The 24,580-nt window shown below is 42.8% G+C and overlaps 1 protein-coding gene across 2 annotated transcripts; it reads right to left on the reverse strand.

Annotated features, from left to right (window-relative positions):
* Positions 1-2,525: 2,525 nt before the first annotated feature.
* On the reverse strand, positions 2,526-24,398 carry Acad8 (acyl-CoA dehydrogenase family member 8). 2 transcript variants are annotated; one of them, XM_051156100.1, is made up of 11 exons: positions 24,236-24,398; positions 16,998-17,098; positions 15,987-16,156; positions 15,350-15,459; positions 14,903-14,979; positions 9,780-9,917; positions 6,547-6,682; positions 6,352-6,449; positions 5,638-5,790; positions 4,871-4,973; positions 2,526-3,103 (listed from the first exon to the last, which is right to left on the reverse strand). In XM_051156100.1, exons 1-11 carry the CDS (start codon positions 24,330-24,332, stop codon positions 3,051-3,053), a joined length of 1,236 nt encoding a protein of 411 aa, XP_051012057.1. In that variant the 5' UTR covers positions 24,333-24,398; the 3' UTR covers positions 2,526-3,050. The 2 variants fall into 2 exon arrangements, with proteins under 2 accessions (XP_051012057.1, XP_051012056.1); XM_051156099.1 differs by having other exon boundaries at positions 4,871-4,976.
* Between the last annotated feature and the right edge of the window lie 182 nt (positions 24,399-24,580).

Genomic DNA, 24,580 nt, shown 5'->3' on the forward strand with positions numbered 1-24,580 from the left:
TACTGGGCAAGCACTGCACCACTAAACTATATTCTCAGCCCCTCTCTGCTTTTTGAGAAACTACTCCATCGCAGTGCCTTACAAGATTTCAATGAGGCTGATTATGTTATCCAGCTCAGGGTGCTATAACAAAATACCACAGGTTGAGTGTCTTCACCAACAAGCATTTCCTTAAGAGTTCTAGGCCAGAGCGTCACAAGCTTTGATTTCTGTTTTTTTTTTTGGGGGGGGGGAGATATTTTGGGTGTGTGTGTGTGTGTTTTGACTGAGGGTTGTAAGGGACAGTCTATTCCATGGCCGTTCTAGCTTCCTGTGACAGCTGGCAATAACTGGTGGTGTCCTTGGCCCTAGTCTTCACATGACTATTTAATAAGGAGTAGTTACACTATTTTATAGCCTACCCTATGGTACCATCACCTCATTTTAACTAATTATATCTATCAAATTAGATTACATGCCAAGATGTTCTGAACTATCTTTCGGGGGGCACAATTCAACCCATAGCATCACCTCAATTCCTTCAGTGATGCACCTTCCTACACCCTAAACACAAATGTCTTACCATATACCTGGCCTTACCATAGGTGTCTCTCAAAGAATAGTGAATATTACTGTGGTACTTTTGCTTTGATTTACGATATAAAACAATGATGGGAATTAGTTAAAAGTTCATTGACAACTTATATCAGTGATTGGGAATATGAAATCTCTCAGTAATATCTAAAAATGACACGTAAGAACTTTATTTCAGTGCTGGAGGTAGACCCCTGGAGCCTCCATACTTGTTAGGGTCTTTACTACTGAACTACCTTGCCAGCTCGTGCATTCTGTATGTAGCCCAGGCTATAGCTGAACTCATGGCAATTATCTTGTTTTAGCTTTCTGAGCTGAGATCACAGGACTAAAGCATCACATCCTGTTTGTATTCTTTTTAATTTATTATTATGTGTATTTCATGTGTGTCTGTGTGAGGGTGTGTGCACAAATTCAGGTGCCTAGAGAGGCCAGTTAGAGAAGCCATACTTATGGGCAGTTGTTAGACACCCTATGAGGGCACTGGGAATCAAACTTGGGTCCTCTGGAAGAACACCAAGTACGTAGCTACTGAGCCATCATTACAGTCCCACAACTTGCACTTTTCAATAACCATTCTTTCAAAGGCACTGTCACTGCTGTGGGGAGGAATAGGAACCTCAGCAATGCCAGCAAGCAGCCTGGTTAATGACAAGCTCTCTAGGCTTTCACTTGCCCTTCCCTCTCTATTTCCAAAGATGGGTTCAGAGGCTCTCACACTTGGACAATTTTGAAAACCCACTGAACTGGGTATGCCTTACCTTCTTCTGTCTTTACACACTCATATTCATCCTACACACCCCAGAATATTCTCAAGAATTGATAAATTTGGAAACAGATTGTTCAGTGGGTAAAAGTGCTTGCTGTTGAAGCCTGATGATCTGTTTGATTCTTGGAACCCCTAATGATGAAAGAAGAGAACTGATAATCAGAAGTTATGCTGATTTCCACACACACAAAGTGGTACTCACACATGGACATCATATACACGCCCCCACATAGAGAGACAGATAGATAGATAGATAGATAGATAGATAGATAGATAGATAGATAGATGATAGATAGATACAGACAGATAAAACGCTACCCTGTCTGTCTCCATTTTCTATCCAATTTAACTTGTATTTTCTGTTTTATGCAAGCCACAATGAACACAAAGTTGACAATCCACACAAGTGCTACACTCCCTCCCCTGGGTTCTGTAAAACAGTTTTCCTTTAAGTAATCAGGCATTTTCATAAAAGCTTAATCTGAATCTTTGTCTATTCTGTTAGCCTCTATTTTTTTTTAATGAGTTGGAAGCTAGGTCCTCACTGGGGAAATGGAGGCAGTGGACCTTCCCGTTTCTGCCAGGCTATTCTGTCTTGTCCAGACACTGTGACCAGGCACTACTTCATCGTCTGCTAGTACAGCTGTGGACAGCAGAATACCATCTTTAACTTCAAAGTACACCTTGTTCCTGCGCACACGACAGTTTCAAAGACAAAGTGTGTTTTCACCAAAAAAATGTCTGTCATAGCTACAGACAAAGACCCTTTTCTATAATCACTGACTTGTGGCTAACAAAATATCTTGCAATTTTTCCTTTTCTAAACATGAAAAGATGGATTAAATAATCATCTGTAAGAAGGTTTTCCCCAAACTCCTAATCATTGACTAATACTTAGACCTTCATGCATGACAAATAATGCTTTGTTTGCTAAGTTATTAATAAAAGGATGTAGTCATTAAAAGATAAACTGCCTTAGGAGAGATTCCTAATTATTCCAAAATCCAATTAAATACTTAACCAAATATAATACAAAATCTTAAATATAACTATAAGGCTTATAGTTGAAGGAGAGAGTAAAGAGACAGATTTTACTTACCAAGGAATTAATTAAAAGTACTTAAAAAGAGAAGGAGCCCTCAAGAGGAAATAAAAGCCCATATAAAAATCCAAATATTCCAAATAATCTTAGCCCTTGACATTTATTTAGTGGTTGCAGGAGTGAAGGTGCACCCTAATTCATAGCTTAGCAGTAGGTTCCCAAATGGTCACTTCATCATGATCTGAGTTTAAAAGTACTGTCCTGAGACTCTGCTAAGTGCAGAACAGAGAACAGAAAGGGGTAGGGCTATCCACTGCCCTTGCCGCCCCATACTTCATCATAACTACCAGAAAAGGCTTCACTGAAGTAACCAGACCCTAGGACAAGAATCAACAAAATGAACATGGTGTGGAACCAAGCCACACTTCTGACTGTGTGTCCCTCCAAAATAAGGAAAGCAGTGTGGCAGGTCTTCTTTTGGCAGGGCTCCTCAGGGCAGTCCTTCTAGCTCTGATGAGAACTTTGTTCCCTCCTTAGTGCTAGCACTACAGCTCAGGGTCTCTATCTGAAGAGCTCAGCTCTTCAGTCATGATCCCTTTGCAATTGAACATTCAACATGATTCCAGCTGCACATGGCACTCTAGGCTAGACTCTCCATTGTGGGAGCTAGTCCTGGAGCAGGCTTCGAGAGATCAGCATCCTCATTACCTCATTGCTACCTGCAAGAGGAACAATGAAGAATTCAGTAAGAACAGAGTACTCATGGACTTAAACAACAACTGTGACTTCTTTTGTAATTACAGAAAAATGGTAGTGTAAGAAATAGTATTTACATTTGTTGTTGTTTGGCTTGAGTCAGGGTCTGATGTAGCCCAGGCTGGCCTTGAACTCCTGATCTTCCTGCCTCTACCACACTAGGACTACAGCAGTATTTATGGCTTAACTTTTTAAAAGTATGTGTACTTATTACGTACACATGTGTGCGTGTATTATGTGAGTGTACCCATGCCACTGTGCACATGTGAAGGTCAGAGGACAACTTGCATGACTGCTTTGTTCCTTCTACCATGTGGATCCTAGGGATCAAATTCAGGCCTTCAGACTTGGTAGTAAGTGCCTGTACCCATGAGCCATCTTGCTGGCTCAGTAGGATAATATTTGCATTTTTAAAGACTTCTCCTAGTGATAAAAATGATTGTATTAAATTAATATGTAGAAGAAAATTATATAACTCTAATTTTAAATTTTTAATTATACTTGTAAAAAGATAAGAAAAAGTCTGAAGAAGTTAACAAACATATATAAAAAATATATACACCCTAGATGTAGAAACATGAGTGATCTTTTTCTTTTTGCATATTTTGTATATTTTCAACAATATATATTTCATTTGGTAATCAGAAAACTAAAGAATAAATTTGCCCCGAAGGAGGGAACAGATTGGCTTTCAGTACAAACAAAATACAAAATAAAGTCCTTGAGGAACTGATAATCATAAAATCTCAAAAAAGGCAAATCCAAACTTCCTTGTAAAATGGTGACATTTCCCACTCAAAACCTCTGGGAAGTTTGGTTTCAGCATAAGGGTCTGAGCCAAATAAAGGTTAGAGTTCAAGTTTGGGTAGCAAGCAGCCCTTTAGGACTGTGATTCAGACAGGGACGGTGGGACTCCAGCTGTTCCCACACCAGTGGCTGCAGCCTTCACTTGGCCCAATGGAGCAGAAACGCTGAGGGCGGGGCCAATAACCTGCTCTAAGTCCTCCAGAAGATCACGGTGCCCACTCAGGCATGACATGGCTCCTTTGAAGGCAGGGAACAAATCCTTACCGTCTTCTGTGACCCCAATAAAACACCTCTACCCTGATTGCCCAGAAGCCCGCAGAAAGCTGTTCCCACGCTGCCCTAGTCGTGTGACGGCCCCGGCTGCCTACACCCAAGGGAACAAAAGCCTTCCAGACTTAGCTACTGAGTGCTGAGTGTGAGCTGTACTCTGTGCATGACTAACAGCTCACACGGCTGCCGGACAGAGTGTCTGTAGCTAAGGAAGAAAACCACAAGCTGACAACTTTACTAAACAATATAGTAGCACTAGTGACACATATGACATTTAGACAATGTGGCTACTAAACTGCTGTTTGGAAGTTTAGGATCCTTGAGGAACAGTAGAAAACAGTCACCAGTGTGCTTTTCAACAAGATTTCTCACACACTAGCTTGGTTTGAGCCTTCTTTGAAATCTACAGAAAGGAGTAGTCTGATGCCCCCGCATGAAGATGAAGCAGAGTCTCCTGGCCTCAGCCAGCGCACTTCCTAATGTAGCAGCAGGCCACTGGCAAAGCAGGGCTGAGGAAAGGAAGAGTGGACGTAAAGGCCAGGACCTGGCAGGATCCCGAGGATCAGCCAGCACAGAAGTTCTGAGCTGGGCTAGGAAAGCAAAGATCTTACAACTGCTCCGAGCAGAAGAGAATAAGCTCTGCCAAGCTTTACCTTCTAGGATTTGGTGGACCCTGGAGTCCCTCATGTACTGTTGAACAGCATAATCCTTCAGGTAGCCATAGCCCCCATGCATCTGCAAAGCCTGGTTACAGATCTGCTGGGAAACAGGGAGGGGACAGATGTCACTGGTCCCAGGGAGACTGTGGAGAACCCGGCTTCCCTCCCCTCTCCAAATCTCAGTCTGACAGCCTGCTATAAATGAAGGAGAGAAAGAACAGAGGCGGAGAGGAGCTCCAGATCCTAAATGGTCAGATGTAAAGGAAGTCTTCCTCCTGAAGCAGTCAATGCCTGCCAGCCAGCCAGTGTACGCGGTCTGCTTTTCTCCTTCATGCTGTCCTGGGCGCAAAGCTGCCTACAACCACCCGTACTAGTGATTACAGGAAATTCAGATGCCACCTAGTGACAGAGGAGTGTCAGCATGGGAATAGCTGTGTGCTTGACAAGGGAAACATGGTAATTAGTGCTGCATTTGGGTAGTGGTGCTGAGCTGTTCTGAACCTTGCAAAGATGTGCCTCATCTAGAAGACATCCGAAAGACAGTCTTGCTGATGCATTTAGTAGAATGAGGAAGGCTGCAGAAGCAGCAGGGAGAGCTCCCATGCAGACCTTTCACACACTCCTCTGTATCTCGAGGCCCCAAAGTGACTCTTTCAGTGCCTCAGGAGGCTAGGGTTCTACAGATGACTCGTCTCTCTCAAAATCCCTAAACCTCGCAGCTGCTTCCTGTCTGTCTCAGGAAGGCCAGACTTCCCACTTACAGTGAAGCACTCCTCTGTAGCAAACAGCTTGGCCATGGAACACAGGGCCACAGCATCCTCCCGCTCCTCCTGCAAAGCCACTGCAGCGGTGCGGATCATCAGCCGGGAAGCAACCAGCCTGGTGGCCATATCTGCCAACTGAAACTGCAGGTACTGCAGCCATGGGCAAGAATGGAAACAAAAACAAACAAACAAACATGGGTTTACACAGGTCATCTGGGATGATCTGGAACCATGAATATAAGGCATCCTGAGCTGGCAAGCTGCCTTAGCAGGTAGAGTCACTTAGACACACACAGACATCAACAGTGAGTTCCACTCCCAGATGATTCCATGGGTAGCAAGAGAGAACCAATTTCTGAAAGCTATTCCCTGACCTCTACATAGGCACTATGGCAGACACACACACACATGCGCACACACACACAAGTGCAAAGATATCTCAAATTAGGTGCCTTTTCTAACTACATCAAACTCTCTTGCCACTTCCAAAGAAGTCTATTTGCTTGCCTTGGTATTACTGCCTCCTGAAAAAAAAGGCACCAGTACATGCAAAATGTACATTCTGATTAAGATGGTGGCAAGTTCTTCGAGGGATATCATGTCCTGTTGCATCCCATCTATTCTGTGTCTGTGTCGTCCCCTGAACCTTCAAGAATGTGGGTCCTCAGGAAGGTATGAACAGAAATCAAATGCAGTCCCCAGGTGCCTTACCTGGCTTCTGGCTAGAGGTGCTCCAAACTGCTTCCGGACCTTGAGGTGCTCCTGAGTAAGGATAACTGAAGCATGCGCGGCCCCCAGAGAGCAGGATGCTGGAGAGGAAGAGCCCAGACATCAGCTGAGCCTGAATGACAGTTGCCAGGCTCAGCCCTTGCTTTCCTTCCCCAACTAACTCTTTTCTGGCCTCACCGACATTGATCCTCCCTCCGTTCAGTCCTTTCATGGCGATGAGAAAGCCTTGCCCCTCGCTCCCAATCCTGTTGGCCACCGGCACAGCACAGTCTTCAAAGATCACTGCTCGGGTTGGCTGCGAGTTCCACCCCACCTGGCAAAAATCAGGGTCTTGGTGGCTGCCCAGCGATTCCCCAAGCAGGGCGGCCTTCCCTGTGGACAGAAGCTTGTAAAGTATGGGTTCCAGCAACCTGGCACTTAGAACCATGAGAACATAAAACAGAAGAAGAAAAACGTTCAAATGTAAAGGTCTGTCAATGCTTAAACACTGCTTCACATAATTTTGTAACATGAAACCTCTAGCCATGCATGGTGGTGCCTATTTGCAAACCCAGTGTTTGGGACAAAGTGGCAGGAGGATCAGGAGTTCAAGGTGAGCCTTCACTCTATAGCAAGTCTGGGGTAATGAGATCCAGTCTGAGAAAACCAAAACCAAATGAACTGGAACCTAATTTCTTCTCTTTTAAGTTTCTGTAATTCTCTACCAAAAGTCGAAAACTTCCCATTACTCCCCTGGGCGATGGCTATCTCTGCATTTCATCCCTTCAAACCAAATACAGACATCTGAAAGCAAGAATGTATCTGAAAATGTTGACCATAAGAATGTTGAATCATACTGGGCAGTGGTGGTGCACGCCTTTAATCCCAGTACTCAGAAGGCAGAGGCAGGTGAATCTGAGTTGGTCTACAGAACCAGTACCAGGGCAGCCAGGGCTACACAGAGAAACCCTGTCTTAAAAAACAATAACAACAACAGAAAGAAAGTAAGAATAATCATCAAAGAAACAAAGTACAAATAGCTGCTACCTTCTCACACCTATAAAATCTTTATTGTAAAAAATATGTATCTTCACGGCTCAGTGGGTAAAAATACATGCCACCCAGGCAAGTGGATCTCAGTCTGCATCCCTAGTACCCAAGTAAAAAGCCAGGGGTTATTATACTCACACTTGCAACTGAGGGGGTGTGGGTGTGTGCGTGTGCATGTGTGTGTGTGTGTGTGTGTGTAAGCATGAGACAGACTCCCATAGCTCACTGGCTAGCCAGTCTAGCTAAACCATGTGTGTTAGATTCAGTAAGAAACTTTGTCTCAAATAGAAAGCTAATCTCAGCCTCCATACACACTTATGCAAGGATGCACATGTGCCCACAGATATACAATCTATTTTCTGTCCTATATAGATAGAATTCTTCTCCAAATGCCCTAGAAAAGCTGTAGGGGGCTGGAGGAGAGGGCAAATGATCTCCCTTTCAAGACTTGCATGCCCAGACAACTGCTTGTACAGCCTATTGCTGCTCAGACTTTTTACTCTTCTGTACAGTATTCTCACTTCCAGGCTTCCATGATAAAACTCATTCTTCCATATAAAGACTTTTAGTAATTAAATCCAAGGAAAGTCAGTAATTATTCTCCAGTAAAGTCAATACAAAGTAGAAGGTTAAAAAAATATTAAAAATAATATGTTAAATAGGCTAACTGAAAGAACTCAGCTCCTTTCTTGCTCACTGCAATTCCACCCATACACATCTTTTTTTTTTTCCTTCTACAAACAGGCAAATATTTTTTGTTATTATAGTGTGTGTGTGTGTGTGTGTGTGTGTGTGTGTGTGTGTGTGTGTGTCACACAGCCTGAGCATGCCTAGTACTTATTAGGCAATCTTCATCTCCTAGCGTTCAGAATGCCCAGCTATAGGAATTTTATACAGAAAAAGCTATATGTATTTTTAAGTCCAAATAGAGCTAGGAATGACTTAGGATCCTGCAACCTCCCAGGAGACAGCACATAGCTTTGAACACTGGAGGCATCTAATAAACGCCTGTTATGCTACAAAAGAGAAATGGCACCAAACCCGTTGGCAATTGTTAAGGGCAAGAAATCATCCTGAAGAAAAACGTGGAAACCCTAAGGGATGCAGGACATAATTAGGGCTCATTTCATACCTGACATATCTCCAAAAGCTCTAGTCTAAAGGCGACAGTTGTACTCCTATTTTGATCACCTGTCCTAAGAACTCAATGGGTCCTAACTTATCAGCAATTACATTATCACAAGTTTCCTGTTCACAGCCTACTCTTAATCCTAGGAGTATCTTATTTTTCACAGCACTTATGAAAACACTGTCCTTAGACAGTTGAAATGCCTACAGCCCTACTTGTCAATGAGTTTAATTTAATTTAATTTTTAAAAAAGATTTATTTATTTATGTATACAGTGCTCTGTCTACATGTGTACATGCCCACCAGAAGAGAACACCAGATCTCATTACAGATGGTTGTGAGCTACCATGTGGTTGCTGGGAATTGAACTCAGGACCTCTGGAAAAGCAGACAGTGCTCTTAATCTCTGAGCCATCTCTCCAGCCCCTTCATTTTATTTTTGTTAGAGAAGAAAGGTGTTCCATATTCCTGAGACTTCCGACAAACAGCAGGTCTTTGTATGTATCTCTTTCTGGGATAATGGAGTATGTTAAAAGCTGGCTAACAAATATAGGATGAGGACTGGAAAGATGGCTCAATTGGTAGGGTGCCTGCCATGCATGAACCCAAGTGCACTCTTTAGTGGCCACATAAAAAGCCAGAAGGTGGTGACAGCAGCATCCCTGGGACTTGCTGGTCACCCAGTCTCCCTGAAAAGGCGAGTTCCAGGATCATTAGGAGATGCTATCTGAACAGGCACGATGGCAGAGGGAGACAGATCTCTGTGAGTTTGAGAGTAGCCTTGTCTACATATGAGAACAGCCAGGAATACATAATAAGACCCTGCCTTAAAAACAGTAACACTAAAATTAATTACATTAAAGGAGATCTTGATCAAAAAAATACGGTAAAGAACAATTGAGGAAGACATCTAACATCAACTCCCCTCCAACACATACATAAAAACACTTACCAGCCGACATACAAAGACACAAAGACACACACACACACACACACACACACATACACACAGAAGACAAAAGTGGACACAGAAAAAAATAAGAGAATTTAAATAGTCAACAGCTGAAACCAACTGACAAAGTACGTCATTTTTCTAGGACCCTGGTTTTTTTGTTTTTTGTTTTTTGTTTTTTGCAATGACTTCTCCTTTGCTACAAAATGGGCTGTGAGTCTACTCAATGAATCGGGCAGGAGTGGCTAACAAATGGCAGAGACACATACTTGAATTGCTTAGAGTTGAGTAGATACTCACCTTCTTCTCCTTCTTTCCAAAGCTGAGGCCAGGGGTTCCCTTCTCAACAACTATGCAGGAGATACCCTTGGGGCCTGCTCCTCCAGTTCGGCACATGACCACATAGATGTCTGACTCACCACCCCCACTGATGAAGGCCTGTGGGTGGAGAGGAGGTGTGTGAGGATCAGCCAAAGCATGATTGCTAAGCCTGACATCTGGGAAAAGCACTGGAACACATCCAGAACACAACAGAACACAGGCGGAATGCAGAGAAGTACAAAGAGTAAATGGCTCTGGCAGTGCTACAGAATCAGGGATTTAGTTGCTAAGAATATAAACAAGAGCAGACAGACGCCCTGCCAACTCATAGGCCATGCCTACCCCTACCAGAAGATCAGGTAGACTACCTCCTCCACTCTCTCAGTGCACCCCCACTCTGATACAATCTCCAGTGGCTCTGCCCTCCTCATTACCATATCCTAGCCCCCAACTCACGTGGTGACTCCCTGCTGGGCCAGAGGCCACATCAGCCACCGAGGCTCCAGGTAAGCCACCCCAAGACCTCCTTCCCTCTCTTGCTGCTCCTACCCCCAACACTATTACCAATCCTCTCTATCCCTAAGTGCTGGATGAGAGGCTATTGAATGACTACTGGGTCAAGAGATAAATGAAAAATGAAATTAAAGACTTCCTAAAATTCAATGAAAATACATACCCAAACTTATGGGACACAATGAAAGCAGCGATAAGAGGAAAGTTCAAAGCACTAAGTGCCTTCCTAAAGAAATTGGAGAGTTCTCATATGAACAACTTAACAGCTCAGCTGAAAGCTCACAGAAAGAAGCAAGGACACCCAAGATGAGCAGACAACAGGAAATAATCAAACCAAGGGCTGAAACCAATAAAATAGAAACAATACAAAGAATCAATAAAATAAACAGTTGGTTCTTTGAGAAAAAAAAAAATCAACAAGATAGAGAAACCCTTATCTAAACTAACTAAAAATTGGAGAAAAAAAAATCCAAATTAACAAAATTAGAAACAAAAGAGGGAGATAATGACAGACACCAAGAAAAATATTAGGTTATATTTTAAAAACTTGTATTCTACAAATTGGAAAAGCTAAAATAAATGGATAATTTCTTTGGTAGATACAGCTTACCAAAGTTAAATCAAGGTCATTAAACAATTTAAATAGACCTGTAACCCCTAAGGAAATAGAAGCAGTCATTAAAAGTGCTCTCCCTCAAAAAAAAAAAAAAAAAAAAAGAAGAATAAGAAGCTCTGGACCAAACAGTTTTAGTACAGAATTATACCAGACTTCCAAAGACGACCTAAACCCAATACTCATCAAATTACTTCAGAAACTAGAAACAGAAAGAACATTGCCAAATTCATTTTGTAAATTAACAATTATCCTGATATCCAAGCCACACAAAGATTCAACAAAGAAAGAGAATTACTGACCAATTTTCCCTTATGAACACTGATACAAAAATAGTCATCAAAAAACTCTCAACCAGAATCCAAGAATGCATAAAAAAGATCATCCACCATGATCAAGTGGGCTTCATTCCTACATGATGGTTCAAGCAGGGATGGTTCAACATAGGAAAATCAGTAAATGTAATCCACTATATAAACAAACTGAAAGAAAAACAAATCTTCTTATTAGATGCAGAAAAAGACCTTGACAAAATCCAATATCCTTTCATTATAAAAGTCTTAAGACTTCAGGGATACAAGGGACATACCAAACATAATAAAGGCAACTCACAAGCAACCTGCTAGCCAACAAAATTAAATGGAGGGAAACTCAAAGCAACTCCACTAAAACCAGGAACAAGACAAGGAGGTCCACTCCCTTTATACCTATTCAATATAGTACTTCATAGTTATAGACAGAACAATAAATTAACTGAACGAAATCAAGAGAATACAAATTGGGAATGAAGAAGTCAAAGTGTCCTTATTTGTAGATCATCTGACTAAAGGGACTCTGGGCAGCTCACACGGCAAACATGGCTCTGGCAAACACTGCCTTTCTCACCCATTCCCTCTGCCTTGCTAAAAACTGTTAGATTGCCTTTCTAAAGCCAGCCACCAAGGTCTAGTCCCTTATTTGGCCACTTCCTCCTTCTAAGGATGACTACCAAGATCCAGGTATCAAAGTACTGAAATCCAGCATTCAAAAGACCCGTTTGGCTCAGCTAATTAACATGCCCAATTAAAATTAAATATGTCATCCTAACTATACCTTTCTTTATAAACTGCCACTTTCATGTTTGTTATGCCTGTCTTCTCTCTATCCAGGGGCAGTCCTTTGTCCTCTGGGACAAATACCCCTTCTCTCTCTCCCTTGTTCCCTTCCCCTGCTCCCTCACCCTCTACCTCCAATTTTTGTCTCTTATTCTCCGTCCTCTGCCCCTCAGGACAAATAAATCTCCTTTGTGCTAAGAATTTTGTCTTGGGTGTCCTGAACTGATACTTTTCGTAACACTGATATGACACCAAAAAATGTACCAGGGAACTCCTACAACTTATAAATACCTTCAGCAAAGTGACTAAAAAAAAAAAAGAAAGAAAGAAAAGAAAATTCACCAACCCTCCTTTATACAAATGACAAGTGAACTGAGAAAACAAATCAGGGAAAAAGACCCCCTTCTCAATAGTCACAAACAAAACAAAATGTCTTGGGGGTACACCTAACCAAGCAAGTGAAAGACTGCTTGACAAAAACTTCAAGTCTTTGAAGAAATTGAAGATGGAATATGGAAAGATCCCCTAGGCTCACAAATCAGTAGACTTAACATAGTAACTATCTTACCAAAAGCAATCTACAGATTCAACACAATCCCCAACAAAATTACAACACAATTCTTTACAGACCTTGAAAGGACAATACTCAACTTCATATGGAAAACAAACAAACAAAAAATCCAGCATAGAGCCAGGCATGGTGGCGCACGGCTATAATCCCAGCACTCAGGAGGCAGAGGCAGGTGGATCGCTGTGAGTTCAAGGCCAGCCTGGTCTACAAAGCGGGTCCAAGACAGGCAAGGCTACACAGAGAAACCCTGTCTCGGAAAAAAAAAATCCAGGATAACTAAAACAATCTTGTACAATAAAAGGACTTCTGGAGGTATTACCATCCCTGATTTCAAGCTGTACTACAAAAGAATAGTAAAAAAAAACCACATGGTATTGGTATAAAAACAGACAGGTTAATCAATGGTATTGAATTGAAGACCCAAGTATAGATCCACATCCAATGGAAACCTGATTTTTTATAAAGAAGCCAGAATATATAAGTAAAAAGAGAGAGCATCGTCAACAAATGCTCTAACTGCATGTAGAAGAATGCAAATAGATCCATATTTATCACCCTGCACAAAACTCAAGTCCAAGTGGATCAAAGACTTCAACATAAAACCATATACAATGAACCTAATATAAGAGAAAGTGGGGAAGAGCCTTGAATGCACTGCCACAGGAGATAACTTCCTGAACAGAACACCAATACCACAGGCACTAAGATCAACAATTAATATCTGGGACTTCATGAAACTGAAAAGCTTCTGTAAGGCAAAGGACAATGTCAATCAGAAAAACAGCAGCCCACTGACTGGGAAAAGATCTTCACCAATCCTACATCCAGCAGAGGGCTAATATCCAAAGTATGTAAAGAATTTAAGAAACTAGATAACAAACCAAATAACCCAATTTAAAAATGTATACAGATCTAAACAGAAAATTCTCAAGAGATGGCTGAGAAAACTTAAAGGAAATGTCTAGAATCCTTAACCATCAGGGTTATGCAAATCAAAGTGGCTTTGAGATTCAATCTTGCACCTGTCAGAATGGCTAAGATCAATAGCACAAGAAACAGCTTTATACTGGCGAAGATGCAGAGCAAAGGGAACACTTCTCCATGCTGGTAGGAGTGTAAACTTGTACAACCACTATGGAAATCAATATGGCAGTCCCTCCGAAACTTGGGAATCAATCTACCTCAAGACCCAGCTATACCACTCTTAGGCATGTACCCAAAAGAACCTTCATCCTACTTAGGGACTTGCTAGGCCATGTTCATAGTGGCTTTATTCATAATAGCCAGAAATTGGAAACAACCTACATGTCTCTCAACTGGATAATGGAAAATGAAAATGTGGTACATTTACATAATGGAGTATAACTGAGCTGTTAAAAATTAACATCACGTAATTTGTAGGCAAATGGGTGGAACTAGAAAAAAAAAAATCATCCCAAAGTAACCCAGACACATAAAGACAAACACAGTATGTACTCACTTATAAGTGGATAGTAGCTGCTAAGTAAAGGGTAATCGTGCTACAAGCCACAGACCCAAAGAGGCTAAGTGACAACTAGGGCTCAAAGAGGTACGCATGGATCTCCCCGGTAAAGGAAAATAGAGCAGAGTTTGTGGCTGGACTGGGATGAGTGGGGATGGGAATTAGGGGGCATTTGGGTGTGAGGTAGAAACCTAGTACAGTGAAAACCCCCTGGAACCTACAAGGATGACCCTAGTGAGTATTCCTAGTAATGGAAAATAAGAAACCTGAACTGTTCATTTTCTGTAACCAGGCAAGGCTTCCATCCAAAAACTTTCTACCTAAATCTGTCCTGCCTGCAGGATGTGCTGGGGTAATGGTGGAGCAGAACTTGTGGGAGTGGCCAACCAATGACTGGTTAAACTTGAGGCCCACACCAAGCCATGAGAGGGAGCCCATGCCTGACACTGCTCTTGGGACCCTTTCCTTCTACTGGGTTCCCTCAAATACAGCCCTGATATGAGGGTTTGTGCCTAGTTTCTTTTTCTTGTTACGCTGTGTTCAGTTGATATCATGGGAGGCTTGCTCTTTTCTGGTAGGGGGAGGACAAGATGGGACTGAGAAGAACAGAAGGAGGGGCAGATGCACTCAGGATGTACTGGAGGAGAGAAGAATAAAGAAAAAGAATATAATGACACAAAGTTTATGTGATTATGTAGATAAGCAGTGAGATTCTCTTTCCAATGTAAATTCCTATATAGAAATATTAATTCACAGACTCAAGGAACCAAGGCCTGCCAGGAGGCGTATGGGAACAGCCTCCATTGCTCTGGGAATACATGCTCTTACCTTGGAGCCATTGAGGATGTAATGATCCCCTTGTGGTTTAGCTGAGGTCAGAAGAGATGCGGCATCACTCCCACTTCCTGAAGTAGGGACCAAAAGGGACCGAAGGTAAGGAAGTCAGTGAGGTCAAAGGAGCCCAGCACAGTTCCGCATCCAAGGAGGTCTTCCTTAGAGTCCATCATGCACTACTTTAAATCCACAAGGTCAAGGAATTCTTCATGCTGGGTAAACACTACCAAGCAGCCCGCTGCTTCTCTAACAAACCAGCTAACAGTGGTCTGCAGGCAGGAGGAACTCTGACCTAAAGGCCCTGGGACAAGTACCCTTATGACTCTACAACCAAACTGCTTTTTAAACCATATTATGTGCCAATGGATGAGGATGTTCAGCGACCACGTATGTACCACTTCTGTCCTTGCGAGGTCTCACTTGCAGGGAGGACAAACGCACCTGGTTCAGTGAGGCAGTAGGAGGCAAACTTCTCCATGGTACAGAGCGGCGGGCAAAATTTGTGCCTCTGTTCCTCATTTCCAAAGCTATCAATCATCCAGGCACACATGCTGATAGGTACACCAAGAAGGAAAGCCATTGACAGAAATAAAGAACAAACAAAAGGCAACACAGCAGAAGGAAAGCAGGAGGGAGTGAAAAGGGAGAAGAGACCAATGAGATGATTCAATTGGAAAGGAAGGGACTAGTTTAAAATCATCCCTGGGATGCTTATACCCGAGGCCCAGGGGTTTGCACATTAAGTGAGGCCAAAACTCAGAGATAAATGTACTTCTTACTACTTTCTTAAATTACTGGAGGTTTCAGCTATAGACTAAGGAAAACCAAAGAAGGCTGCTGGTACCGAAACTGAAATTTGGGAGAAGGTCAACAGAATCAGTTCTCTAAGCACTGCCACAGAAGGAAGGCAAGAGAATCAAAACCAGCAGGCAGCAGCAGGCCTACTGTGCACCGATAACAGTTTAGTTTCTCAAGGACAATCAACCCACCGTGATTCATCTTTTTCTTACAGACCTGAAGTTTCCCTACCAGCCCGCGTGAGCACAGCCCTTCACCGTGCTTTTGTGTGGGTGCTCACTTGTGGATGCTTATATAGGCAGTGGTGCTGGTGCAGCCTGTGGCCAAGGCTTCAAAGATGACAGAAGTATCAAGTCGAGACAGTCCAGACCCACCCACATCTGTTCGTACGTAGATCCCCCCAAAACCGAGCTGTGCTGCCTTCCGCATCACATCCACAGGGAACAGCTCCTAAATAGAAGAGAGAGCAAGGTGGTCAGAGACCAGATCTGAAACAGATTTCCTTTGGAGGGGACAATGAAGGGATTAGGATGTCTGCACCTGGGAGACTATAGGACTTGTCTTAGCTTCAAATGCCCTTGTCATTTTACAGTGGCAGTTATCATAGGTTACAGTTATATGTTCTCTAATTTTTTTCTATAGTGCTTTCATTTTAGGTATGTCTAAATCCTTGTTCAATTAAATAGGAAAAGGTGCACCTACATGACATCTGGGTGACTTCTATGGAAGGAGTCACCTACTGTCCTAGTCAGGGTTACTGGTACCGAGATGAAACACCATGACCAAAAGCAACTTGGGGAGGAAAAGGTTTCCTTCACTCATGCTTCCATATCACAGCTCATCATCAGAAGCAGCGAGGGCAGGAACTCAAGAGGCCAGGAAGCTGGAGGCAGGCGCTGCTGCGAAAGCCATGGAGGGGTGCTGCTTACTGGCTTGCTCGGTATGCTTCCTTCTAGAGCCCAGGACCACCAGTCCTGAGGTGGCCCCAGCACACCGGGCCGGGCCCTCCCACATCTAGTGCTACTTATGGAGGCATTTTCTCATTTGATTCCAGCTTGTGCCAGGTTGACAGGAACTATCCTGCACACCTCCCGCCAGCCTGCACACTCACAGTAAGAGGTGCTGAGTAGAGAGCAGACACTGAGCAGTTAGGACGAGAGAGAGAGAGACAGGTAGGGAAGGAGGGAGGGGGGGAGGGAGGGAGGGAGGGAGGGAGGGAGGAGGGAGGGAGAAGTCATCGTTCATTGTACACAGCGTCTATTGGAACATCTGGCTACAGGAAGACTCCTACCTTCTGATCCCATTCCGCCATATTAGGAGCCATTTCCCGAGCAGCAAAGTCAAAGGCAACTTTCTGAAATCCTTTCTGCTCTTCATTTAGTCCCAAGGAAGCTGTGAACAAGAGCAGACAGATTCGACTCTAGGGTGGCAATGAGAGAAGGGTTTCATTAACAAGGAGTGCCTCAAAGCCAAGACTGGACCAACTACAGCATCTCCTGCACTTAACAGCAAGGGAATGGTGCCACCTACTGTGTGTTTCATTGGTTTTGTTTTTGAGATAGGGATTCATGTTCTAGTCCAGCCTGGCCTCAAACTCGTGACCATCCTGCCTCTACTACTCGTGGGCTAAAATCATTACTAGTTTCCCAGGTAAAGAAGGGATAGTTCTAGCACTAAACTAACATTATCCTAAGATAAAACATGGCAACTCCCAGACATCTCTTCCTTGGTCTCTTAGTAAGACAAAGTTATAGGCTAAACAGGCAGAGGCCTCAGGGAACACATTGGGGAAGAACCAGGATACAAAAGAATCAAAGGATGCATAAAGATGCTAACTCAAACACCATTGCTATTCCTTTTAAAATGTGTTGTTTTGGTTTTTTGGGGGTTTTTGTTTGTTTGTTTGTTTTCTGTGTAACAATCCTGGCCTCGCTTTGTAGACCAGGCTTGTTTGTTTGTTTATTCTATGTGTATGTGTGCCTGCAAAGGTCAAAGGACAACTTTGGGAAGTGTGTTCTGGGAATTAAACTCAGGACATCTGGCTCAGTGGCAGGTCTCATTACCTCGACTAAGTATCTTGGTGGTCCACCATTCTTCTTCCTTTAATTCCAAGTGGGACAGCTAGCTTGTCAAAATTGTTTACCTCTTTCTACTCATAGATTCCCCCCCCCCTCCTTTTTTTAATTTAATGAAGGACTAGGGATACAAGCCAAAGCAAAGCATTGCCTAGTTGAGGTCCCTGTTCACGCTCGGCAACACAAAGCAAACAAATAAAAAATACAGAAAAATTTAAAATAGTTGCCCTCAAATGACATGTTTTCTCATAGGCTGTCCTAGCTTTTCTGCATAAATTCCTTGGAAAGTCCCCATCCCATCTCTGCATATTTGTCAGCAGTCACTGTTTCCACTAATACCTTCCCTTTAAAACATCAATTGAGAAATCATAATCTGTATACTTTGGTTTAGTTTCCAACTTAGGAAGAAGTGAGATAATATGGCTATACAACCTATAGATAACACCAATTTAAAAAAGAAAGAAAGGGGCAGGAGAGATGGCTCAGAGGCCATTGAGCATTGGCTGCTCTTCCAAAGGCGTGCGTTCAATTCCCAGCAACCACATGGTGGCTCACAACCATTTATATGAGATCTAGTGCCCTCTTCTGGTGTGCAGATGTTATTTGCAGGCAGAACACTGCATACACAATAAATAAATAAATCTTTAAAAAAAAGAAAGAAAGAAAGAAAGAAAGCTTTCTTGTGTTGAAACACAGTTAAGTCTCTAACAGAGAAATTGCATTCTTAGAAAGTTTTCTGTCTTAACCACTAGTAATGAGTTTAGGCAACTATTTCATTTCTTGACTGAGATAAATGAAGCTTAGGAGAATAAACTGGGAAAGTGATGATGATAGACAAGCAGGACAGATGATTAGGAAAATTTTCTAGAAATTAATAAAGCTTATAAAGACTATACTGTAAGCCGGACATGGTGGCTCACACCTGTAATCCCAAAACTTGAGAGGCAGAGGCAGGTGGATCTCTGTGAGTTCAAGGCCAGCCTGGTCTACAAAGTGAGTCCCAGGACAGCCAGGGCTAAACAGAGAAACCTTGTCTCAAAAAAAAAAAAAAAAAAAAAAAAAAAAAAAAAAAAAAAAAGACCAATTCGCTCTAACAGTAGCTCAGCAGTGTAGGCATAAAGTTATTGTATAATTCAAATGCTGATTTCTGGACTGGTTACAGTGCTTGTTCTGAGAATCACCTGTCTCAACATTGTGTAAACATTGCTCCCAAACTGTCCCCTGATATGCCAATAAAGCAGCTTATAGCCATCGTTGAGCAGGGAAGAGAACAGGGTTGGACTTCCTGCAGCCAAAGGAGAAGTTAAAAGAGGAAACAGGGGATTCAGCCATGGGAGATGTCTGGGGGGACCAGGAGAGAGAGTTCAACAAGTAAAGCTACAAAGTGCAAGTATCACTGAAAAACACACTTAGAACAAGCCAAATTAGCTTAGAGGGTTAAGAATAGAGCTAAAACTGCTCAGTTCCTGTGCTGTGAAACTTGTTAAAATAATATAACAGAGTCTCAATTATTTGGGTGATAGCTGGATTTAATTGAAAAGTAGGACTGTCTATCAAATAGCTTGTCAGGAAAGCCTTAAGTATTTTCCATACTTTCTAAGATGAAGGAGAATTCAACAGAGACAGGGCAGGCATTGAAAGCAAAGAACTGAGGCAAAACTCTTGTGAAAAGCAATGACCGTTTAAGACTTGAAAAGACAGAATGAATTCCATCACCCAGAGCACAGGAGCAGAACCAGCAACATGTATAGGAATGGACAGACCCACATTGCTCACATCCATTTCTCCCTCACTGTGAGAGCCACTGCCTGAGATGTGCTGGCACAAACTATAGGAAAGAGTGAGTGCATGCCCACATTTAGATGCCCAGTAAAAAGCAGGGCACAATGATGGCTGTGGGGGGTGGGGGCAGGTGCGAAGATACTCTGTAGATATGTTCTAAGGTATGGATGGCCCTTTAGTGCTAAAAGTTTGGTCATTATGATGCTAACAAACTCTGAAGAAAAACTATGAGGAAGAGATGGGGCATATCTGAGCGGTATGGACGTAGACTTTAGACTTTAAGGAACAGTATGAGCCCTTCATGACAATAATTCACTTTGGTGCCTGCTAGCTATGCACAGCTCTTCTCATAGCACATGCGTGTTGGCAGCTAAGTCTGTTTCTCTGGGGAAGATGTGGGAATCACACTTAGAAAATGCCCAGCACGGTGGTGCACACCTTCGACCCCAGCATCCAGGAGGCAAAGGCAGGCCTCTCTGGGAGTTTGAGGCCAGTGTGACCTACATAGAGTTCCAGAATTTTCAGGGCTACGTAATCTGGGGGTTGGGGGAGGAAAAGCCACAAGGCTTCTAGAGAAGGCTTCCCTAAGACCTAGAACAGAAAGCCGAGGGTATCACTGTTAGGAACATGGCGTGGGACAAAACTTCACGGTTTTCTTGCTGGAGAGGGCTGTCATGTTTCCATTCTTTCTTGTACAATTGCTGCTATAGATCATAGATTAATGCTCATCTGCAAAAGAATTGGGAGACTATAGCTGAGTGGTAATGCCCCTGCCTAGCATGCATGAGGCCCTGGATTCAACTTATTGTACTAGGAAAAAAAAAAAATAAATAAATAAATAAATAAAACAAAACGAAAAACTCACTATCTATACAAAACAAAACAAAAGGAACTAGAGTCCTACTTCAGCGGCAGGTACTTGTCCAGCCACAACAAATCCCTGAGTTTGAATACCAGGACAACTGACCCACCAAATACTTAGCATCAATTGTGTGGCAATGCTGTGTTACAAGCATATAGTATTCTCTTTCTCTCTCTCAAATGGTAATAAATCAAGCACCTTAAGGTATAAAGAAGTGCTACAGAATTTTATTTCTAGCAAGAGCTCAATATAGAGTATGTTGTTTGTTTTGTTTGGTTCCAGTTTCTGAGACAGAGTCTCACTCTATAGTCCAAGGTGGTCTGCAACTTATTATGTGGGTCAGGTTAGCCTCAAACTTGAGGTAATCCTCTGCCTAAGATTCCTAGATGCTAGGATTACAGATATGAGCCTTAATATATATTAATCAATATTATATTATTTGACAAAGTAAAAGGCTATTTCCTAAGACAAGCAGTTCAGGTAACCAAACACTTAAAAGTTTAAAATTTCATTTTAGAAAGAGTTTTATGTAAGTTATAATAGTAAGCATGTAGTAAATACAATATGGCCACATATTCTTCTTACATAACAAATATAGTTGATATTTAGAAAAAGAAAGCATTGCTTAGAGAAAAAACGGAGATGGCAAGTTAAATATTTAATTGAAGCCTGCATAATGTCAGGTTTATAATCCCTGCACTAGAGAGGTTGCAGAGGATCATGAATTCAAGGCCAGTCTGAACTACATGACACCCTGACTCTAAAAAGCAAACAAGAACAACAAAAATAAATTATATAGTATCTAAGTAAAAACATCCCAATTCCTAGAAAACAATAAAAATCCAACGGCAGATTTCAAAGCATGAACACAAACACACACAAAAAGGTGAACATAAGTAGAAAAGCAGAGCAGCTAGGGGTGGTAGCCCACCTGTATCACAGTGCTGGGAAGCTGACAAAGGAAAACTGCAAGTTCCAGGCCAGCAGAGGCAACATGGAGAGACACTTTCTTAGCAGCAAACATAGCTGTTATAGGATATTTGATCACACTGTGAATCCCCAGATTTTGTTGCTTACTGGAAAAACCTGTTTCTAGTTGTGGTGTGACTCAGCCTTAGCACACACCTTTAATCTAAGAGCTTTCTGGCTGAACAGGATTAAATAAAGTCAACCATAGGTCAAGAGGCAGAACAACCAACCAGTTGACAGGAAGTGAACATGGAGCGGGGGGGGGGGGGGGGGGGGGGGGGGGGGGGGGGAGCCCCATAGGCAGTAAAAGGAAGTTAGGAGGTCGAATAGAGAGATGCACAGGAAGAAGGGAAGAATATTCATTTAGAGAGTTTTTTAAGATGACATGGGGAAGGAGCTTTTCCTTTTGGAACACTGGCTGAGGAAGAAGGGCAGCTGGGTACTTTCTCTACCTCTCTGAGTAACAGGCTTTCACCCCAGAATCTGGCTCCAGGGTCTTTATTGGTAAAATCGAACATTTGAGATTTTGTTAAAACAATACAGACTAACAATGGCAATGAAGAGTCCACAAAAATCAAACAAAAAACATAACTAGACCAAGGAAAATCAGAAAAGTCTTTACTATTAGCAAAAGGTAAAGTCCCCCAACCCTTTAAATAAAACCAGCAACTTCAAATGAAATAAAATTAACCCGAGAAATAACAGTCCTGAGAATGCAGGTATTCAAGGAGTGTCTGACAGCCGCAGCAAACCAAGCTGCTGAGCTGTGGCTCAGAAATGGTTAAATGAAGTCCAGGAGTAGTGTCACAGCCTAATTCCAGCACTTGGGAGACAGAGGCAGGAGGATCTGTGTGTGTTTGAGGCCAGCCAGGACTACACAGTAAGTTCCAGGTCAGCTGTGTGTAGAGACACTGTCTAAAAACATTATTAATAAAAATTAAAAAGAATTATTTCAGTAAGTTAGCAACTTCTCTAAACTTACTGTTAGAGCCCACTGTAACCTGAGGCTGCATTAGACATTGAACAAAACTTCCTCACATATGAAATGAGGAAATTATAAACAATATATGCACTGCTCATAATAAAAGTCTTAATTCTCTTAAATTATTTAACCTTAAAATATGGCTTGCACTTCAAGTTTAAAATAAGTATATCCAGGACTACATAGTAAGTTCCAGGCTAGCTCGAACTACCAAGTGAGACAATTAAAACACCTCAAACAAGCCAACAAAACAATTTCTAGAGGTAGGTGTTAATTATCAATGTTTTTTTTTTTTTGTTTTTTTGGTTTTTTTTTTTTTTTTTTTTTTTTTTTTTTTTTTTTTTTTTTTTTTTTGTGGTGCTGGGGAATCAAACCTAGAGCCTTAAATAGGCTCAAGTGATCCACCTCTAAGCACCTCAGGCCAGATGGTATACAAACCTACACGCAGACAAGGATCTTTCACTTGAACAACTGAAAAATAATTCTTCAGTTGAGACAGGACCTCATGTAGTCCAGGTTGGCCTCCAACTTCCTATGTAACTGAGGCTAGACTTGAACCCCTACCCGCCAGCTTCTATGTCACAATTGCTGGGATTACAGGCATATACCACCATGGTAGGTCTGGCAGGTTTAGTCGATGTTGGGGATGGAATCCAAGGCTTTGTGGATTCCTACCTCAAACTGACTGAGCTAAGTGGCCAGCTCTAATATCTTCTTTAAAAACAGTGAAAGAGGGTCAGGCAGGTCAGGCGGTGGGGGGGACATGCCTTTAATCCCAGTCTCCAGAGGCAGAGGCAGGAGGCCAGCCTCGTCTACAGAGCTAGTTCCAGAACCGCCAAGGCTACACAAAGAAGCCCCATCTCAAGAATCTTAGTTGCCCTAGCACCATCTACTAGGGAAACTCCCACTGTTTCGTTCATTCCTTACTGGGACACACACTTTAATAGCTTTGGTATCAAACAGGGCTACCTTGTTTGCTCAGTTCTAGGTGCGTAAGTAGGGCAGTGCCTCTCTGCTTTGTTAAAGAAAATAGTCTCCTATGCTCTAGTGTACTTTATAAATCTGTTCTCCATTGTTCAAGGTCATACTGCTATAAACAACAGAATCTTAAGCACATAAAAATTATTTTTTAATTTGTTTCAGAAGAAGAAAAAGTGGCTTTGGTTTTTGTTGTTTGTTATTTTAAGTGATTGACAGACCTCAGAAACTGGCTTAGTCTGTGTGGGTGGCAATCACTCCCTGTTATATTTAAGTTTTCTGCCAGGTTCCTAAGCAATCAGTTTGTAATCTCTGGTAGGGTTTCTCAATCGCGGTTATCTTTCTTTTCCTGCAGCAGTTTCTACAGTATGAGTTTTTTGTTTGTTTTTTTTTCAATATAAGCTATGAAATCGGTATTTGTGAGCAGAACATCTTTCTGCTTTTCATTTATCTCGACCAGCACCCATATTCTTAGTTCTCGATACCCTGGGAATCTATTCCTACGACTTCAACTAACCAAAATCACAAGTTTCTTCGCCTCTATAAAGCATGGGCCGGGGCTAGGAAGGGGAGCGGGCACTGGGCTGGCCCCGACTGGACTCAAGAGCCCATGGCAGGGACCACTCGGAGCTGGTCCCGACAGCAGCTCCTGGGTTATAAGAGGAAACGAGTTCGAGGGACAGGACTGGTCGGAGAGAGGGAAGCGGGTCCGGACCGACAGAGTCTGAGAACAAAGTGAGTCCGTCAAGGGACGCCAGGACTGGATCGAGGCGGGTCGGTGTGCGTGTCTGGACGAGGTCAGAGGCAGCAAGCTGTTGGAAACCGGGCCCGCACAGACGCCCACAAAAGTCCCGTTCTCCCCTAGCCCAGACGAGCCTTACGATCGATGCAGAAAGTGACGCTCCGGTGGTCGGTGTGAGCCAGGGACCGGAGAGCGGGGCGCAGACTGCCAAGGCACCGAGAGCCGCACCGCAACATCGCCACCGACACTAACCAGTCTCAGCCCCCAGGCCATCTGACCCAAGCCAGAACTTATGATTCGCGACCATCCCCGTGGCACTCTGGGAGTTGTAGTCCATCAAGGCCATAAAGCCGAGCTCCAAGAGGACTACTGGCGTGCTGGGACTACAGTTCCCAGAGATCCTCGGGGCGGCGTCTCTGCGCTACGTCTTCTACCAAACCCGCCTGGGCGCGCTAGTCTACTCAAAACTCTCTAGAGATCTGCT

This window comes from Acomys russatus, chromosome 14 (assembly GCF_903995435.1).
Source record: "Acomys russatus chromosome 14, mAcoRus1.1, whole genome shotgun sequence".
Lineage (NCBI taxonomy): Eukaryota > Metazoa > Chordata > Mammalia > Rodentia > Muridae > Acomys > Acomys russatus.